Raw genomic sequence first — 18,072 nt, forward strand, 5'->3', positions numbered from 1 at the left:
TGCCAAAGAAGAAGAGAAAGACGAAGCAAAAGAAGAACGAGATGTTTAAGAGAAAGACGAAGAAGAAGGAAAAGCAGAAGCAGCCACAATTTTGTTCCAGTCTTTCCCGCCTCCGGCATCGGCGGCACCTGAGCAGGCTCTCTCTTTCTCCCTCACACCCCCTACCTACCCCACTCCGACGAACACTTGATGTGTGACGACAGTTCTCTCTCTCTCTCTCCCTCTCTCTCTCTTCCCCTTTGTCTCGTTTGGGGGAAGATGGATTTTGGGTGGATGTGGGAATGGCAGGGCAATAATTAGTCCCAAGTGGGTTTCATAGCAAACAGCTTATGGCTATGTGGATTAGTGGGCGGCTCGGTTGGACCTTTGATGCTACGGATTGAGCGAGCGGGAGCGGGAGAGAGAGACATACAAATGTCTCCACTTGTTGGGAGATGGAGATGGAGTGGGGGCAGGCATGGGTAGAAGGATTTTGCAATTTGAGATACCCTGATTCCAATTCCGAATATATCAAAACGAGTATCGGCTCTCCGTTTCCGGGTCTAAATTTCTCTCAAAGGAAAAGATTTGACTACTTCAATCTCTCTTGTGGAGGCATTGACTTTGAGCGAGTACAATTTATTATTTCAAGGTTATTTTCTTCACTATTCACGAGTACTCTCTGTTGCATCAACGTGGGAGCAATGCCGTTATTTAGAGCATACTTTTGTTGAAGATATATAATCGGACATGCATCATTATATGTACGTATTCATTAAACAATCCAAATCACGAGATATCCACCGCCAGCACCGCCACTTTGCGAGTGAATCCACATTTGATTCGATCCTCCTCCTCCTCCTCCTCCTCCTCCCGTGTATCATTCATTCCACATTTGTATGCCACATGCGATCGTGCGCTATATATAATAATCTCTCCCGCCAAATTGCTTGCAATTTTGTTGCTGCTTTTGTATATTCTTTTTTCATTCTTTCTTTCATTTCTGTTTTCGTGTATCTCTATTTTTATGTTTTTTTTTTGTAGATAAGCGAAGCTTTGCATGTTCATGAGTGGAGGGGATCTATTCCCCTCTCCGGTACACTAACCATCCGTAGGTCATGCTTTATTAAACAAATGGCACACAGAAACACTCACACAGGAGGAGGGAAGGTAATGGAATGCTTGGGTAGCCGAGTTTATGAATAGAATTCTAACAACTTAATTATAGATATCGGAGAGTGGATCGGATCGCTTGGTTGGCGGGGGTTCTGTGGGGAGGATACAAAAAGAATGGGACAGATCTGACAACGAAAAGGTTTCATGTCTATAATGAATCCACATTCAGGAATACTCGGCACAGATAATGAATGTAACCTTTTCAATTTTGTCAAAGAATATAATTCTGATTTAATAATAGATATGGAAATTACTGATTTATTCCCCGAGATTATAATTGCCCTTAAACAAAAAAAAAACAAGAATGAAAATCCATTCTCTAAGGATAGTCGGGATTTCTAGGCGAAATCGAGCTGGAAATACCGACAATATTTCATTGATATTCAGGCATATAATGAATACAATTAATACATTAACAAATAATTAAAGAATATACATACATAACATGGATGGATAGTCATAGATATAGGAGAGATCTGCTATAAAAATTGGGCACAAAATTATTCGGGTATAGAGGGGCTCCTGGCTAGAGATATTATCGATTCAACACTGCATTTAGAAAATATTCATGGATTTGCAACTGGAATTCAAACGGAATTTCCTAGGGGTAGATCTTCGAATAGATCCTCATTCGAAGACGAATTCGAATTCGATTGTACTCACTCACCTTGAGGGCGAATTCCGAAAATTGTAGCAACAACAGCAGAAGGAGCACACCATATACACAAGAAAATTGATGCTGCCGCACCACGTCGACGTTGAGGTATTGCCGGTAGCTCCGGTGGCACTGCCACAGCCGCTGCCGCTGCTGCTGTTGTTGTTGTTGTTGTTGTTGAGGGAGCTTCCTCCCACACCGCCCGTTAGGGTGGTAGAATTCTCCTCGGTTCCCGCTGTTCCCCCAGTCCCCGTTGTGCCGCTGCTGCTGTGGCGACTCGAGAGATTGCAGAGATCGAGTCCCGCTGCTGCGATAATCGAGGCAGCAGAGGATTTGCGACGTCCAGTCGCTGCTGCTGCTGCTGCCGCTGCTGCTCCTTTCACTGCTCCTCCTCCGCCCGTTGCTACTGCCAGTGCAGCTGCTGCGCTGCTGCTGCCGTTGTTGTTGGGTGCTGCTCTGCTGGCTTTGGTGGTCTGCTTCAGGAATTTGCTCAGTCGGCGGGCAGCTAGATGCGGCGGGGGCTGGGGACTTTGTCCGCCCAAAGCCGGTGGTGCACTGCAGGTGGAACGTTTTCGTTGCAGCTGGATCGTCGCTGCTGTTGCGAGGTCTGCTGCTGTTGCGTGGTCTGCTGCTGCTGCTGCTGCTGTTGCTGCAGGCGATGCATCCACGAAGCTTATTTGCTTCCACTTCTTTTTCTTCTTCTTTACCTTGGCGGTGGCCTTGAGCAAATGGCGCGATCGGAATGCCGCTGCTGCAGTTGTTGTCTGTGTGGCTGCGGCAACAGTGGTTGCTGCTGCTGCGGGGATTACTCTTCTTGAGCGGACTGATCCACCGGCTACTTCTCTTCCCGCTGCGGGTCCTTCTCCTGCTGCTGCTGCGGCTGCGGCTGGCGTTAGGCTCTGGCTGCGCCTTTGACGCGGCGCTGCGGCAACGTCGGCGGCGGCGTCGTCGTCACCTTTGGCCGCCAGTTCAAAAACTTTTCACCCGGCCACCCACACACACACACACACACGCAAGCACGCAGACAGAGGCAATCTCTCCCGCTGACACACACACCACACACACACACACACACGCGCGTACGCTTACGCTCACGCAGGCGGCGTGTGTCGTCGACGTCGCGGTCGCGGCATTTGATAAGCGGCTTCTCTGGTTGTTGTTGCTGTTGCTGCTGCTGCGCCGCTGCGGCGGCTGCTGCTTTGATTTGAGTGCTGCTTCTGTGGCCGCTTCAGCTCAGCCTCTGTCGCTGCTGCTGCTGCTGCTGCTGCTGCTGGATAACTGTTTTTGGCACTGCTTTTTTATGTAATTTTTCAAACACTTGCAAAAAATATTGTCAAAAAAATACTTAATAATAATGTAATTTTTCTTTTTTTTTTTTTTTTTTTTTTGGTTTTTGTCTCACATCCACACACAGAGACACACGAGAGCACGAGCGCGCGCGCCTACACAGAGACGGGAGCGAAGACGACGGCAACGGCGACGGAAGCAAAAAGGAATTTCTGGCGTGTAGCGGTAAACGCGTGCGATGCTCACAGCTGCAGCGACCGCACGACATTAAGCAGAGGGACAGAACAGAAGCCCAAGCAGCGCCCAGCGCCAGCGCCAGCGCCAAAACGATATGGGACTAGAACAGCAGGCAGAGGCAGCGGGCAGAAGCAGCTGGCAGAGTCCATGGTATATCCATACACGGTGGGGTCATTCCGCTCTTCAGCTGGCCTAGGTTGTTATCACACACTCTCTCTCTATCTCTCTCTCTCTCTGACTCTCTTTATCTCAACCTGTACGCGGACACACTCAAAACACGAGACGCAATAGCACATGATCTAATGAATCCCCACAGGTTAACATACAGATTCAAGACCATAAGCAAACGCATACGATTGTTAGAATTAGGTAAGCAATAGGAGACCGCACGCAGAGCTGGTCTCACCTTAAATAGGTACACTCTGGCAGAGGCGGCTGAAGCAGCAGCAGAAGCAGCGGGAGCAAATGACAGAGAGCGGCCGAAGAAGCGAGTGGGAAAAAACCACGAAGCGAAAGAGACCACGCACAGAGAGGGTGACGGCGAAGGAGAAGGCGAAAGCGTGCAGGCGAAAGCACGCCGCCAGCGGAAGCTGTGTGGAGACCGAGTGACGCCGGCAGCGCAGCCAAGCGATACTCTTCGATTTGTCTAGCCTCCAGCGAGTGCGTATGCACGAATACGCAATGGGTTGGTTGTAGGCGAGTCGAATGGATTTTGTTAGCCCTAGAAAAGCCATATGCGGGTATGATCGAATAATTAGCATCTAGCCACCTTTATCTTTAACCCTAGATCTCCTATTATACATGACACGATTACGTTGTACAAGTGTAGCAGACTCATTCGATACGATTGACGCGACCTTTCGCCCCAAGAGTGATTGTGAACTCAACTCGAAAAAATTGCAGTTGAGTATATTTTTACACCATAATCGTTTAGCTTCCACTTGAGAGATTAATATTGACAGGGTAGTCAATCCTTCGTGTGAAAACCACTAATATTGCGAAAAAGGCAATTTCCGTTTTATACTGCGGGACGGATGTAGACATTAGACAAACATTACAATTACCAGATGTCTTACATATGTATGTAAATTATAATAAATTCTTTCGATATGCATATTTTGGGGACTTTTTTTCGAGATAGGCTAAGAGTAGGGTATCCAGTGATCGGTGAGTTTTACTCTCTCATTCCGCTGCTACTGAATGAAATGCGCAAAATAGTAGCAGACGCCGGCGTCGCTGCCACGCTATGTTCTATGCGACTTCGGTGCGGAGAAGAACTGAAATGAGCGGAGCCGCGGCTGGGTCCCCTTCATTTTTTTGCGCTCTCTTCTTTGAATTTCTTTCTAGTTTTGTTCATCTAATCTTTCTTATCTTTTGTTGTTATTTACTTTTATTTCGGTTTTTCTATTATTTATTTGTTGTTCTGCTGGACAAGATAGAGAGTGCAGGCTCTCTTGCCTTCGTTTGTGGCTTCTCTTTTGCGCAGAAAGGTGCGCGCTCTTTGTTTTTTCGTAAAGTGGCGTCTCTCTTAAAGCGTCGCATTCGCAGCTGGCTTTTGCTGCTGCCGTTTTCACGCTGCCACGGCTGTTTCTGTTGCCCTTGTTGTTGTTTTTGTTGTTGTTGCGCGTTGCACTTGAAAACTTTACTTACGCACAGCACCCCCACCTTTCAGCCGGCACCCCGCTCTCTCTCTCTCTGCCTCTCCCTCTCTCCATCTCACTCTCTCTGTTTCTCTGTCTCTCTTTGGCCGGCTGAAGTGCATTTGCATTTGTTATTGAGCCGCCGCCCCCTAAGCTGGGTCAAGTGATGGGCGCGGCGGCGGCGGCGGCAGCGGCAGAGCAGAGCAGCCAGGGTGTGCAGCAGCAGCAGCAGCAGCGGCAGCAGCAGCAGCAGGCGACGCAGCAGAATTGAACTCAAGTGGAACACTGGTCCACAGGATTGCAGGGATCCCATCGAGTGAGAAAAGGTCATTAAAGAGAGGACTGCAGTCAACCCTCGTTCCACAAAATAGCCAACCGGATCACAATTTCCCATAAGCGAATAGACTTGTTATCGACTATCGATAATCGGGGCGATTGGTCTCTGCTTTAAGGACCGTGTCCAAATGTGTCCTCTTGGAACCCGGTAGTCTACGAGTATCTATAAGATACTTATTCCCATTAATGTACAGATATTCTGAACACATTCTGGAGATACTGTTTGCTCGGCTGTCTGGTGTAATTAAATCGCTCTCTTCACGGCACGAGGCAGTTCTGATTGCTATATTAGTTATCCTCTTTACATCATCCACCACTCGAGCCTCGTGCCACACGGGGGGGCAGTTGGGGTAACCTTATGCTGCACTTGCTCTCGGGCACAGGGTCCCAGCTCCCAGGTCCCGGGTCCCGGCTCATTGCCTGGTATTTTGTTATTAGCTCTTAAGTTGCCCCAGGTGCCTCAAGGTGCTCCAAGAGGGGTCACCGGAAAGTTTCAAATTTCTTTTGGCCAATAAAAATAAACAAAGGAGCGTCGCCAGTGGTGGCAGAGCGGCGACGGGCGGGGTGGGGGCGGGGAAGGAGTAGGGGGACTAAAATGAGCTCCAGGCTCGGATTGCAATTATCCTCCGACTGGCGGGTAGCGTCTCCAGCAGCTGCGAGAGTTATCCATCAAAGATGGATACCGCTTTCCACAGGCTCTAATGAAAATTTGCTACCATTTTGCAAAGAGTCGCCTTGAGTGTCTAAATACTGGAGAGGATGGGGATCGGCACGGGTATGGGGATGGGGATGGAGAGGTCCGGACTCAGGTGGGGACACTTATCCATTCAGTTGGAAAGAAAGGAAAACGAGACGAAAGGAGGGGAAATTTCTCCTGTTATGGTTATGGCTTCCTCCTCAAACTGCCATCCAGCCAGATGTTATCGCAATTTTGGTATTTTGCATAAACAGGCACAGAGATCTGTCAAAAGGAAAAGATATACTCTTTCTCTCTCACTCTCTCTTTTAGCGAGGGGAGTACGTGGACTTTCTGCTTGACTTGGGCTTGGGTCCCCGAACTTGAATTTGACTATCAGATATTGAAGAAAATATCTTTCAATATTGAATGGAGGGAACCTCCATTGGGATCCATCCTCAGATGAAGAGTACCTAATCTTCGTCCATGGTTTCCCCTGTATTATTCTACTATTCTGTGCCTTGTCTGTCCATCGCATCCACTTTTCCACGGCCGCTTTGACAAACAGCCGACAACTATAACAAAAAAAGAGGAAGGACACACGGCCAAAACATACAAAAAAAAAACAACAAAAAAACACACAAAACTAATGGACGGGCAATGGCACCCAGGGGGCTGGCTAAAGAGATACGGAGAGCAGGATAGATAGACGGGGAGGGGGGGAAATAGAGAAAGTGAGGGAGAGAGAGAGTGTGTGGGGGGTGGACTATATATATGTAACACCCTGTGGAGTGTTCTCCGTGTTGTTTGTTGGAGAGATTTCTGGCGGCTGCCCACGAGTCAAATATTTGTTAAACAACTTTCAAGCGTTTCTTTTTCTCCCTCTCTTAACTCACAAAACTAATTATTCTCTGGAGATATTGTACGTACAGATAACCCATCAAATTGTAATAAATATCTTTCCGGATAAATAGCGATATAAAGCATACAATTCTTTTAAAATGTATCCCAGATTTATCCTAGAATTAAAAGATGTGTTTTGGATACAGAAGTTTTCCATAGTAGTTTTCCTAAAGTTTACAAAATTGCCATAAAAAACAGATTAAAGCTATTGCAAAGCTTTCCCTCTGGCACTTGCAAAGAACTCGACTTTTCTATAACTATTTAGGTTTCCAAAATTGACAGAAAGGTTTTTGCAATAAAAGAAACAAAACCTTTTTTTTCGCCAAAAAGTGGGATCTACAGAGAAAATCCCGTAAATCGTTTTCGTTTATATTTTTTTTGAGAGATTTGTTGGAAATGATTCGGTAACTCGTAATTTGTCCCGTAGAATAAAGAACAAAGAGGCAGCAGAGGGTTTTTTTCCACAGATAAAATGTCATTAAGAGTTTTCCTAGTAAAATGTCAGCGCAATGGCAACAGGTTTTTCTTAATTTGTTGTTTTCTGTGTAAAAAAGGAGTGAATAAAAAGTCCTCATTAATATACGCCTCTGCACTGTGATTGTTGTTTGTTAAGCCATGCAAAAAATAATCCCTTTGCCTAGCCGTTGCCTTTGACGGGGCCCCGGCAAATATTCGCGAACGGAGTGTCCTTGGATTTTTCAAATATTTTCCATCATACATGGAGCTCGTGTGGAGCTCATACCACCTCCAGGTGGTTCATTAATGCCCTGTTTGTTTTATTTTTGTTGTTGTCAATTTCCTGCGCTTTGAGATCGCATTTCGCATTTCGCATTTTGTTGGAGATTTTCAGTACGCCCGCGAATGTGCGTGTGCAACACGCCCCCGATGTGCCTGCCACTTTTGCACCTTTTTTCCCCGTTTTGTTTTCCTGCAGTTAACTTTATTGCCATCTGGAGGCGGGATCGTGTACCTGGCCCGCGGACAAACAAATTGCATGCGGCTCTCATTTCTCATTTCACATTTCATGTGTCTGGCGTCGCTGCCGCTGCCGCTGCCACTGCACTTACAGCAGGTAGCAAGGTGGGCAGCACCTCGGGCGGACCACGCCCACGTGCCACAGAGCGATCCACCAGCAGCACTGAAGCTGGAATCCCGAAACAACCACACGCGCTGCTACGCCGCATACCAAAAAGTTAATCATAAAAAAACGCACCGGCGAAAAGGCCAAGGTTCACCGTGTTGCTGATTGTTTTTTCTAGGGGCGGCAAAGCGTGGGGCGTTTGCAACAAGTTGCACATGGCGTATACGCAATATTCGGTGTAACAGCGAGATTTGCTGTTTTCACACAAAGGGTCGGCGCGATTCCGAATTCTGTGAGAGCCAAATGGGTGGGGGAGGGTGGGGAGGGAAGAGAGGGAGCTTACCCGCGCCGCGGATCAGTAATCAAAGCGCTCGAAAAACACTCACCTGTAAAAAAGAAAGAGGGAATTTTCAATTAGTTTGCGCCATGCATACATGTGTGGGTTTATTAAATTTAAATATCAAAACTAAAGACTGGTAAAGTGCGGAACTTAAGCTGACTTTCTGAGTGCTTTTTTATTTGATCCTTTTTGTTATTCTCTTATAGAAATGTTTGCCTCTTGCACTGAATGATGTCGGGTTAAGTTTAGTTAATAAAAATGTTCATCATCTCAAGATGACAGACAGTTAACCCCACATGAAATCCTTCCTGCCTGCTATATCTTTTAATGCGTGTAGCTTTAAGCTTTAAAATCCTGACCACTAGCAACAAAATTCGGATTGTCCAAGTGCTGTAAGCTCCATAAGCTTTTTTCCCACCAGGAAGCTTCCACAATCGGAATGCTTCTCGGGTGAAAGTTTAATGGAAAATGGAAAAGTTCTTGGTGTGGTGAAAAGCTTAGCGAGTGCTTTGCATTTTTTAGTTTGAAAGCTTTGGTTCACTGCGAAGCTCCTTCTGTGAAGAGCTTTCTAAAGATCAATGCGATACGAAATTGCAGCAATGCTGTTTACTATTTAAGATACATTTGTATCTTTCGTGGGAAAAAGTGGCTGGAATTGTTCAAATTTGCATTTAATCATATTTTAACCATTTTTGAAAATATATCTAAAAGTATCTCGTGGGTACATATGTATCTTTGGCCCTTTTAAAACTGCATTTTGATGCCAAAATGGTTTGTCATGCATCACAAATACAGATTGAAAGATTTCAGAGATATTTTTTTAAATATCTTCAAGATACATATGTATCTTTCGTGGGAAAATGTTGCTAGAAATGCCTAAATTTGCATCCAATCTTATTTGAATCATTTTTAAACATATTTCTAAAAGTATCTGGTGGATATATATGTATTCTTAGCCCTTTTAATTCTGTATTTTGATGCAAAAATGGTTTGTCATGCATCCCAAATACAAATTTAAGAATTTAAGAGATTTTTTTCTAAAGTATCTTCAAGATAGATTGGTATCTTTTTTAGGAGGGGGTTGCCTGAATAGTTTACATTTGCAGAAAATCATAATGTAACATTTTTGAATATATTTCTAAAAGTATCTCGTGGATAAATACGTATCTTCATCCTTAAAAATGGTTTCAAATGTCTTCCAAGTGCAAATTGAGCGATTTCAGATATTCCTACTTAAGTCTCCTCGAGATAGATTTGTATCTTTAAACCCTAAGAGGTATATTTTCAGGAAAAACTAGCTTTGAATGTTCCTTAATTTAATTTTAATAAATTTCCAGCTGCAGGATTGCTGGCGTGGCCAACGAAAAAGATGGTGCAAGCTCGGCATGTGGACACAAGTGAGATAGAGATAAAGAGAAAGCGCATGGGGCCATCTCAAAGGCCAAAACAAAACAAAATTTAACCCTGCCCCATGGGTAGTCCACAATTGTTTTGTTTACAACAAAAAATGACAAAGAGATTGCTCGCTTCCAGGAAAATTAGAAAAGGCCAAGCATTCTGCTCTGTGGAAAAGAGTAAAAAATAAACTGACTTATAGAAGTGGGGCAACAGTTGGAAGCCCCTCAAATGAAGAGGTGTTTGAAGTCCTGCTGCTGAGTGTTGTAGATGATAATTACCTAAATTAAATGGGTCACAGGAGAGGTGTTGTTCAAATGACTACAAAAGAGTAGAACGAAGCCTTAATCAGCATGGCACATGTTCCTAGAGCCAATATTTTGGTGGAATAATGAACGGAAGCACTTGCAAGAAGGTTGACCAAGTTGAACTTTTGCTCATTTGTCGCCGATTTGCCTACGTGTTCCCGCTTTATTTTCAATTGGAGGCAGCTCTCCTCCCCTTGCAATGCAATAAATTACATTCCTTTCTCGCTTGCTCTCTTCCTCTCTGTCCCTTTCATTTTAATGGTCCTGTGTTTATTATCATTGCTTCTCTCATACCCGGGCTTCACCTTTGTGCCACTGGGGACCTCAGTTCTCAGTTCACGGGATTTTCCAACTTTTTCTGCCTCGCTTTTCCTCTCTGGCTTGCTTTTTTTCTCTCTCTTTCTCCTTCTCTCTCTCTGTCTCATTGTCTTGCTCCCTTTCAATGTTTGTCTAACCCATCTCAGATTGCCTTTATCTTTGGGATATACTTCAAATGGCCATCCGAGCTGGCAGGCTCTTATGCTGCCTCGTCTCTTACTTAAGCCCGGGGCCAGGAAGAGGTTTACCTTCAAAATGTCACACGTTTCGTATGCGTAATATTTGTAATGTCAGCATTAACCTTGCCCCGAGGGGCAGGGGCAGAAGCAGGGCCAGGGCCATGGGATAAAAGATTGCTTAGATGGATAGATCATCAGTGCATTATGTTGCAACGTTTTATGCTAATTAACAACTTAACGCGATTTTCATTAGCATTTTGTGGGTTTTTCTTCTTTTTGTCTTGCCGTTGCCTAAAATTCCAGGCATAATATTTGAGTGTCACGCTGGGAGTCGCAGATAGGGCCGCGGCTCTACATTTATACCCAATACGTAGTCAGTATGGCTCTCCTCCGCTAGAGGCTGCACACTGCACGACGAAGAGTGTGTGTGAGAGTGAGATAGAGAGAGGGGGGTTGGGTAACTACTGAAATTTAATTTGTTCCTTGTGGCTATAATAATAATCAGATGTTATTCAGGGTCGGCGATCTGGTAGATATGGCTAGTCTTTACGAATCTGCACTCTTGATTTTCTCGTCTCTCGCTTCCTTATGGGTGTTACACAAGCCATTGTCATTCCAAGTCTAATATAGCCATATACTCTCCTTGAGTATCCGGTATTAGAAAGCAGCGTTCCGATGGGCATAAATGGGCATACAGAAAATTGGAGACAGACAGAGCGGAAGGTGGAGGTAGAGGGAGAGAGAGTGTGGGAGAAGCTATTTAAGAGGCGTAATTTATAGTTGATTTGAAGCCTACTAATTATCGTAAATATGTTGTAACGATGGGGCCTTTGATTGTGCTCCCCCCCCACACACACACACACTGCAGTCTGATGTTATGGCATAAATATGGCACGAAAATATCATAAATGTTGATTTAAAATTGAAATGAGTTGCATAAATTATTGCGATTCTATCAGGGCACTCAACAGCACTGTATTTGGGTCACAGCCAACACTAGTTGTGTTAATTTGCCACCCAAAGAAAGAGAAAGAGAGATAAAGAGAGAGTGAGGGAGGGTGGAATGGGCAAACAAACCAATACAGAATAGAGGACTATTCGCTCTACAAGAAGAATTAGTCAAGCACCAGAGTGGCAGGCGAACCAGTGTTGGACAAGGACGGAGCGTGGACTGTGGACAGTTCTCTAATATTTGAAACTTTAATAAAGCATCCATCCATCCTTCCCCCGTCTTCCGTGCGCGTCTGGGCCCATCCATCCCACCGAGTGGCGAGCAAATATGCCTTCATTAGCGCCTGAAAGTATGCAGCACTCGAGTGAAGAAGGATGGACCCTGGGGAAGCGGAAGCCGAAGGACTCCGCGAATACAATATGCAAACAAAGGCACGCGCTGCCATGCAAACATTGTCCGGGTGATAGGGGGGAGTAGGGGGCCTGTCGTCCAGGCCTTTAAAAAGGGTTCTCCGCTCTGCCGCTTAGAGGACGAACACCCAGCATCTTTCTCACCGACAAAAAAGGGGAACAACTTTTTCAAGAGCCAGTTGGAAAGTGTTGCCCGAAAGCTGGACGGAGCAGCCAAGATGTCCGGCAAGTAAGAACAACTAATGCCAGAGAGCTTAGGCGAGAGCTGTTAAGGTCAAACAGAATGATGTTAGCGGTTAGCGGGGAGGACCCTCAAAAGGAATTGGCTTTAAGAGCGCCGATGGGTGTATGTGTGGACACTGTCATCCCAATTAGGGGTGGTCCAATGCCCATTCGAGAGTTATTATTAGTCGAATGAAAGCTAAAGAGATTACGGATGATAGATGAACATTCACAGCAAGTGCTTCTCAACAGATGGGATGTGTTTTTCGACAGATTGACAGATTGACAGATTGAGAAAGATCTCTGATATACCATGTTGTAAATAATAAATAGAATAATATACAAATAAATAATGTTCTCCATACAAATCGTAGAACACACAAGATAAAGGCCATCCTTCTATGCCACAGCTCCACCAGATCCTCCCCCCCGACTCGGCTTTCACAGCACTATCTGGCACCTCCCCCCTCCACCAAAAGCACACACAGATTTCCATGAAAATCACTGAATTAACCCCCGACCCCAGCAGTGCAGCTTTGAGTCCCGACACCGACCTTTTTTGCCGAAACCGCAGGAACCTCGCTGTTCGTTCGGGGAATACCCCGTTCGGTTTGGCGGCGGTGCTGCGGAGGGGGGTATCGCTGCGTTGGGGCTGATAAAAAATGCGGCCTGCGTCATCGGTCGATCCCCTGATAGCTTAAAGATTGCTCACCAAATTGAAGTTTAAATATACAGACATTAGCTGTTCCTTTTTTTTTCTGCCTTGGACAACAACAATTTCGATTCATTGGGTGGAAAACAACTTTCGGATGGTATATAAATGAGGCCCAGAAGGGACATCCCCAGGACTCTGCCAGCAACAGCAACAATAATATATATGACTTTTCGGACCATTTGTCTGTATGTTTTTAATAATAAATAAACTGTAAACATAAGTCACGCATACGGAAAGCCCAAAAGTTGAGCCTCGAGCTCCCAGAGATTTATCTTTTCCTCCGTATCTGGGGGGGATGCCCAACCACGACCCCAATCAGGAGCCCAGGCATACCCTGGGTACTTGTGGCCAAAGCTATGCAAATGTTGCGGCCTGCCGGGGAGTCTGTCTGGATTTTTAAAGTCTCCACCCACCCACACTGCCTGTGCCTGTGCCTCTGGGAATTTTCCCCATTTTCATAATTCCTAAGGGAATTTTTGATTTGGAATTTAATGCTCCGACTAACAGGTGGAGTTCAGCTGAAATGAGATGAGATGAGATGGAAATTGGGCTGTCAACTAACTGATAAGGTGCTTAAGTAAGTAAGTAAGTTGGGCCCCCATACGGTTTACCATTTCCTTTTCACTTGCAAAAACGTTGGGAATGCAGATTCTCATTTGCGATTGGAATAATTAAGCGACTGTGTTTACTCTCGCAAATAAATAGTTTTCAAATATTTTAATTCCATTTTTCCACTTTCTGATTCCATAAAAGTCAACAGGCAAACAAAACTATTCCGACAACTAAAAATTAGCTCAAATAAATGTTGAAGCATCATTTTAAATTTGTGTACCTATTTTTTGTTAATTTATGAATTTGTTTACCATGGAATTTCACAACAACAAAAAAAAAAAAATACGAAAATCACTGAATTAATTGAAGTAATTTGAATTGAGATATTACTGAACATTTTTCTACCCACATAAATCTCGTGCATGAAATCGAGCCTGTTTTTTCACATTTCCGACTGACTGGCTGCTCCATTTTCCATTTACCATTTACCGTTTTGCCTAAAAAAATATGTCTCTGCCCCCGGATGATGATAATTTAATTTGAAATTTGTTGGCGTTGCAGCAACAAATTTGCACGAGTTTATGCGTCAACGAATGCTGTACTGCTTACAACTTTTCGCCGTCCTGTCATTTGTCAATTTGTGCTTATCCATTAGCGAATTTAATATTATCTAATATATCATTTGATTTATTTGCAATCCATTTATGTGGCAGGACAGGTCACTAGGAATATATATATATATATCTACATAAATGCCAAGGGTATCAAAAATGGTCCTTCTGCTGTTGGCCTTTGAGGTTCGGTTTTTTGCGGAATTTGCTCGATTTTAGCTGGCAATTAAATTTAAATACATTTAATGGACATAATGCCAATAATTGTTTAACTTTCCCTTCCCCCGCAGCCCCGTCCACCCCCCCCCTGATATATTCCTTTTAAGCTGAGCGCAGTCGAAAGGAAAACGAAAGGAAACGGAAATTTTCATGGCCTGGCAGCTTCAATTACCCCCCACTTTGCTTTAGCATCCTTCGCTTCCTTTGCCTCCTTTGGCTCCTTTGGCCCATTTGCCATTTCTGGGGTTCATTAAAATAATTCGCATCTTTTCTTGTTTTTGTGTGGCTGTTGTTGTTTTTGTTGTTTTTGGTTTTCCCCATAGCTTTTCCTCAGCCTGATGTTATTAATATATCTCACAGTGTGCCTTTGCCAGAGACAGAGAGGAGGTAGAGAGACAGTGAACAGGGTACGAAAAATTAAAAACATTTAAATTTAATTATACGACTATGACAAACAATTTTGGCATTCTGACAACGCCACAAGACGATGGCAGGGCGGAAGAGACCAGAAGCAGGGGCCTGTGCGTCTGTGTGCGTCGGTGTGCCCCTCTGTTGCCAATGACATTCTCCGACTGATGGAACGATGGGTCTGGCCTGGTCTGGTCTGGTCTGGCCTCTGAGCATCGCCCCCAAGCAATTTGCAACAACAAGTCAACAATTAGCAGCGAGTTCAATGTGCCACAAGAGTCCTGGACATCAGAAATGCGACATGGACAGGGACATGGTTATAAACAAGTTCATTAGCCAGGGGGTACGATGTAGCAGAGTCAGGTCGGTGCCTGAATTTCGGCCACGCAAATTGATTGAAGGCAAAATGGGCCAAAGTTTAGATGGAATTTTAGAGGCATACCATGGGTAGACCAGGAAATATTAAGGGGGGGACATATAATTTCTAGTTTAAGGTCAAAGAGAGCACACTTTGATTTTCCTTTTCACCAATATCTTGGCAATTTTCTAGCCTTTCCGCCTGAAATTCGTACAATCCCCAAACACGACTCACCCAAAGAGATCCGTCTCGCTGCCGGGGAAACTGATCCTGGGCGACAGGGGCGAGCGACCGGCCCGCTTCAGCATGTCGTGCAGGCCGGGCGGTGCATGGATGGGACTCAAGATGGTGATCTTGCGATTGGGCGGCGCCAGGAAGCCCCCGCTCAGGGTCAGCTGAGTGCGCATGCCCGCCGAGCTGCTCTTCATTTCGATGGTCTCCGCCGACTTGGAGATGAGGATCGAGGAGGACTGCTGCAGTCCCAGCTTCGACATGGACAGCTGCATGGATCCGCCAGTCCCGGTGCTGTCCGATAGGTTGCTGCTGCCGATGCCATTGCCATCACCCAGTGCCGCTGTGGCGTCATCGATCTGGGTGGAGGCGCTCCGTATGCACTTCTCAGGCCTGGCACCACTCACCGGGGTCATGCCGGCGGCCGCCTCCGAGTGGGCCGACGTGGAGCGGACAAACTGGCGCACGTGCTTCTGGTGGGCGGTGAGGAAGCCGTGCGATCCGCCCTCCGGCTGCTGGAGGAAGCTCTGGAACTTCGACTTGCTGCTGGTGGTGCTGGCCGAGTTTCCCACCGCCTGGTTGCTGGATCCGCTGGCTATGTACCGGGTGCTGCTGCTGCTGCTCGTGCTGGTGCTGGTCCTCTGCTCGCTGGTGATTATCGACGTCGAGGACTGGGCCTTCAGCTGCTGGGCCAGGGCGGCGGCGGCGCTGGCGCTCAGCTGCAGGGTGCTCTGCTCTCCCACAATCGTGCTCGACTGCAGGCTCTGGCTTCGCGTTGAGCTGGAGATGATCTTCTGTTGGGTCTGTTGCTGTTGGATCTGCTGCTGTTGGATCTGCTGCTGTTGGATCTGTTGCTGCTGCTGCTGTTGCTGGATCTGTTGCTGCTGCTGTATGGACGATAGATTGTTGGTGCTGCTGCTGGTCACCGAGTAGGAGCGTGTGGCCACCTTGGTGGTGCTCGAGCTCGACGTCTGGCTACTGAACTTCTGGCTATGCTTCACCTGCTGGAGGCGCCTCTGTTCCGCCGCCGCCGTGGTGGACGAGCCGGCAAAGACACTGTCCTCGCTGCCCGCAGGAGATCCCATTTCCATGTCCATTTCCATCGAGCGCAGCTCCTCGGCATCCACCTCGCTCGGTGTGGTTATAATGTACTGGGGCGGTGGTGCCTGCTTCTGGCCTGCACCACCATTGCCGTTGCTGTCGTTGCTGTTTCCGGACATTTCAGGTGGTTTCTTGTCAAGTTTTTTTGCTGTGTTTTTTTCGTTTGGTTTTTGCTGCGAAACAGAAGTTTTGGTTAAAGGTTAAAAGCAGTTTGAGGCCAAGTTTTTGGCTCTCTTTTTGGTATACTCTCTTGCCACGTTGTTGCATACTTTTGAGGGAGGTCTGCGAGGGTTTGTTTTCCCATTTTCCATTTCCAAGCGAGTGAATACGCTAATTAGCACCCGCGCGCGAAGCAAAAAAACTTTCGACTCCAAAGTGACAAAAAAATGGGGGGGGCAAAGACACACACAGACAAAAAATAGAGACTGTGAAGTGCTGTGGGTAGGGCTAACATCTCCCCGAACCCATTTCGGTTTACATATGAGAAAGTGCCACTCAGATCTATCATGAAGAGAAAAATTAAAGATTCTGAAACAACTATAGACAGAAAGTTTCAACACTCTGCCCATAAAATCTTGACAGCCATTTGCGATGGATATGGGTCCTCCATTTGGGCTTCAGCTGGAAAGCGGAACGAACAAGCTCGAGGTCGAGCTCGAACTCCAACTCGAACTCGAACATGTGTTCTCCCTGGAACTCCGCCCCACCACAATTCCACTGCTGCGAGGCTGCCACCCACTGGTCTCATCAGTGAAGCATCGCCTTTGGCTGAATTTTCTCTTCTGTTTTCTGTTTTCTTTTTTGGAGGTAACGTTGAAAAAAAGTTTGTTTTCATTTTTTGGCGCTGCTGGTTTCTGGCTTTTCTTGAAGCTCGGTTTCGAGGAGAGATGGGCAGGGGCTGTGTATTCTAACAAGCTGCATAATTAACCTGTGAACTGTGACCGAAACTCGTGCCGCTGTACCTGCACTTTACATCCACTAATTGCTGGCAGGCTCCAGAGGGGAGGCTCCAGAGGGGAGGAGAGAGAGAGAGAGGGAGCAACATTCTAGCTCATTAACTTTAGAGCCTTTGATTGCATTACTGAGGGGAAAACTGTGATTTATATTGAAGTTCCTGTTTCCCTTTGCCTCTCAGTTCCTTCAATAAGCCCAAGGATGCCAGAGGCTAAGCAGGATGCAAGGCCGCGAAAGGTCGTCCTCCGGGCAATATGATTGAACATCGCGATATTACAAGTTATTTCATTTGAATGCTCCCCCATGGCCCACTCTGCTAGCCAAATGCAAAATACTAAGCAATCTCTTTAAATGCACCATTCGAACTTCATTCATTGCCATAGAAACATTTTCTGTTTTCCAGGTGAGGGGCTATCGCTTTTTGATTGCAAAGAAAACTATGGGTCAAAGGCAAAGCTGCCACCTGCCGGTGGCAATCGCAATATTGGTGAATCTCTCTCAAATGTTTGCCTGCATTTCTCAAAGGGTCTTGTATTCGTGTATTCTTGATCCCAATAAAGAGCCAAGTTTGAGCAGCCCTATATTATCCAAAAAACTTACAATAACCGAAAGTATGTAGCCAAAATACAACCTTACCAAAAACGGAAGTGGTTTTTGGGTCTGCGAATCTGTTTGAAATATTGATTGTCCATATAACATCTTTCCGGAACTTCCGGGTTACGAAATATCAGGAGTCATATAGTTTATAGAAGATAACAATAAAGGAAAAGATGACTGTAAGAATTGGTTTTCACCTCAAATGTAATGAAAATGGAAGTCAATTGTACAG

General features: G+C 45.8%; 1 protein-coding gene across 1 annotated transcript; it reads right to left on the reverse strand.

Moving 5' to 3' along the window:
- Positions 1-1,710: 1,710 nt before the first annotated feature.
- On the reverse strand, positions 1,711-16,458 carry LOC6598563 (cAMP-specific 3',5'-cyclic phosphodiesterase). The gene is made up of 4 exons (XM_026990463.1): positions 16,063-16,458; positions 15,192-15,783; positions 1,823-2,077; positions 1,711-1,756 (listed from the first exon to the last, which is right to left on the reverse strand). Exons 1-4 carry the CDS (start codon positions 16,406-16,408, stop codon positions 1,711-1,713), a joined length of 1,239 nt encoding a protein of 412 aa, XP_026846264.1. The 5' UTR covers positions 16,409-16,458.
- Positions 16,459-18,072: the final 1,614 nt, after the last annotated feature.

This window comes from Drosophila persimilis, unplaced genomic scaffold (genome assembly GCF_003286085.1).
Source record: "Drosophila persimilis strain 14011-0111.01,24,50 unplaced genomic scaffold, DperRS2 tig00000579-arrow-pilon, whole genome shotgun sequence".
NCBI lineage: Eukaryota > Metazoa > Arthropoda > Insecta > Diptera > Drosophilidae > Drosophila > Drosophila persimilis.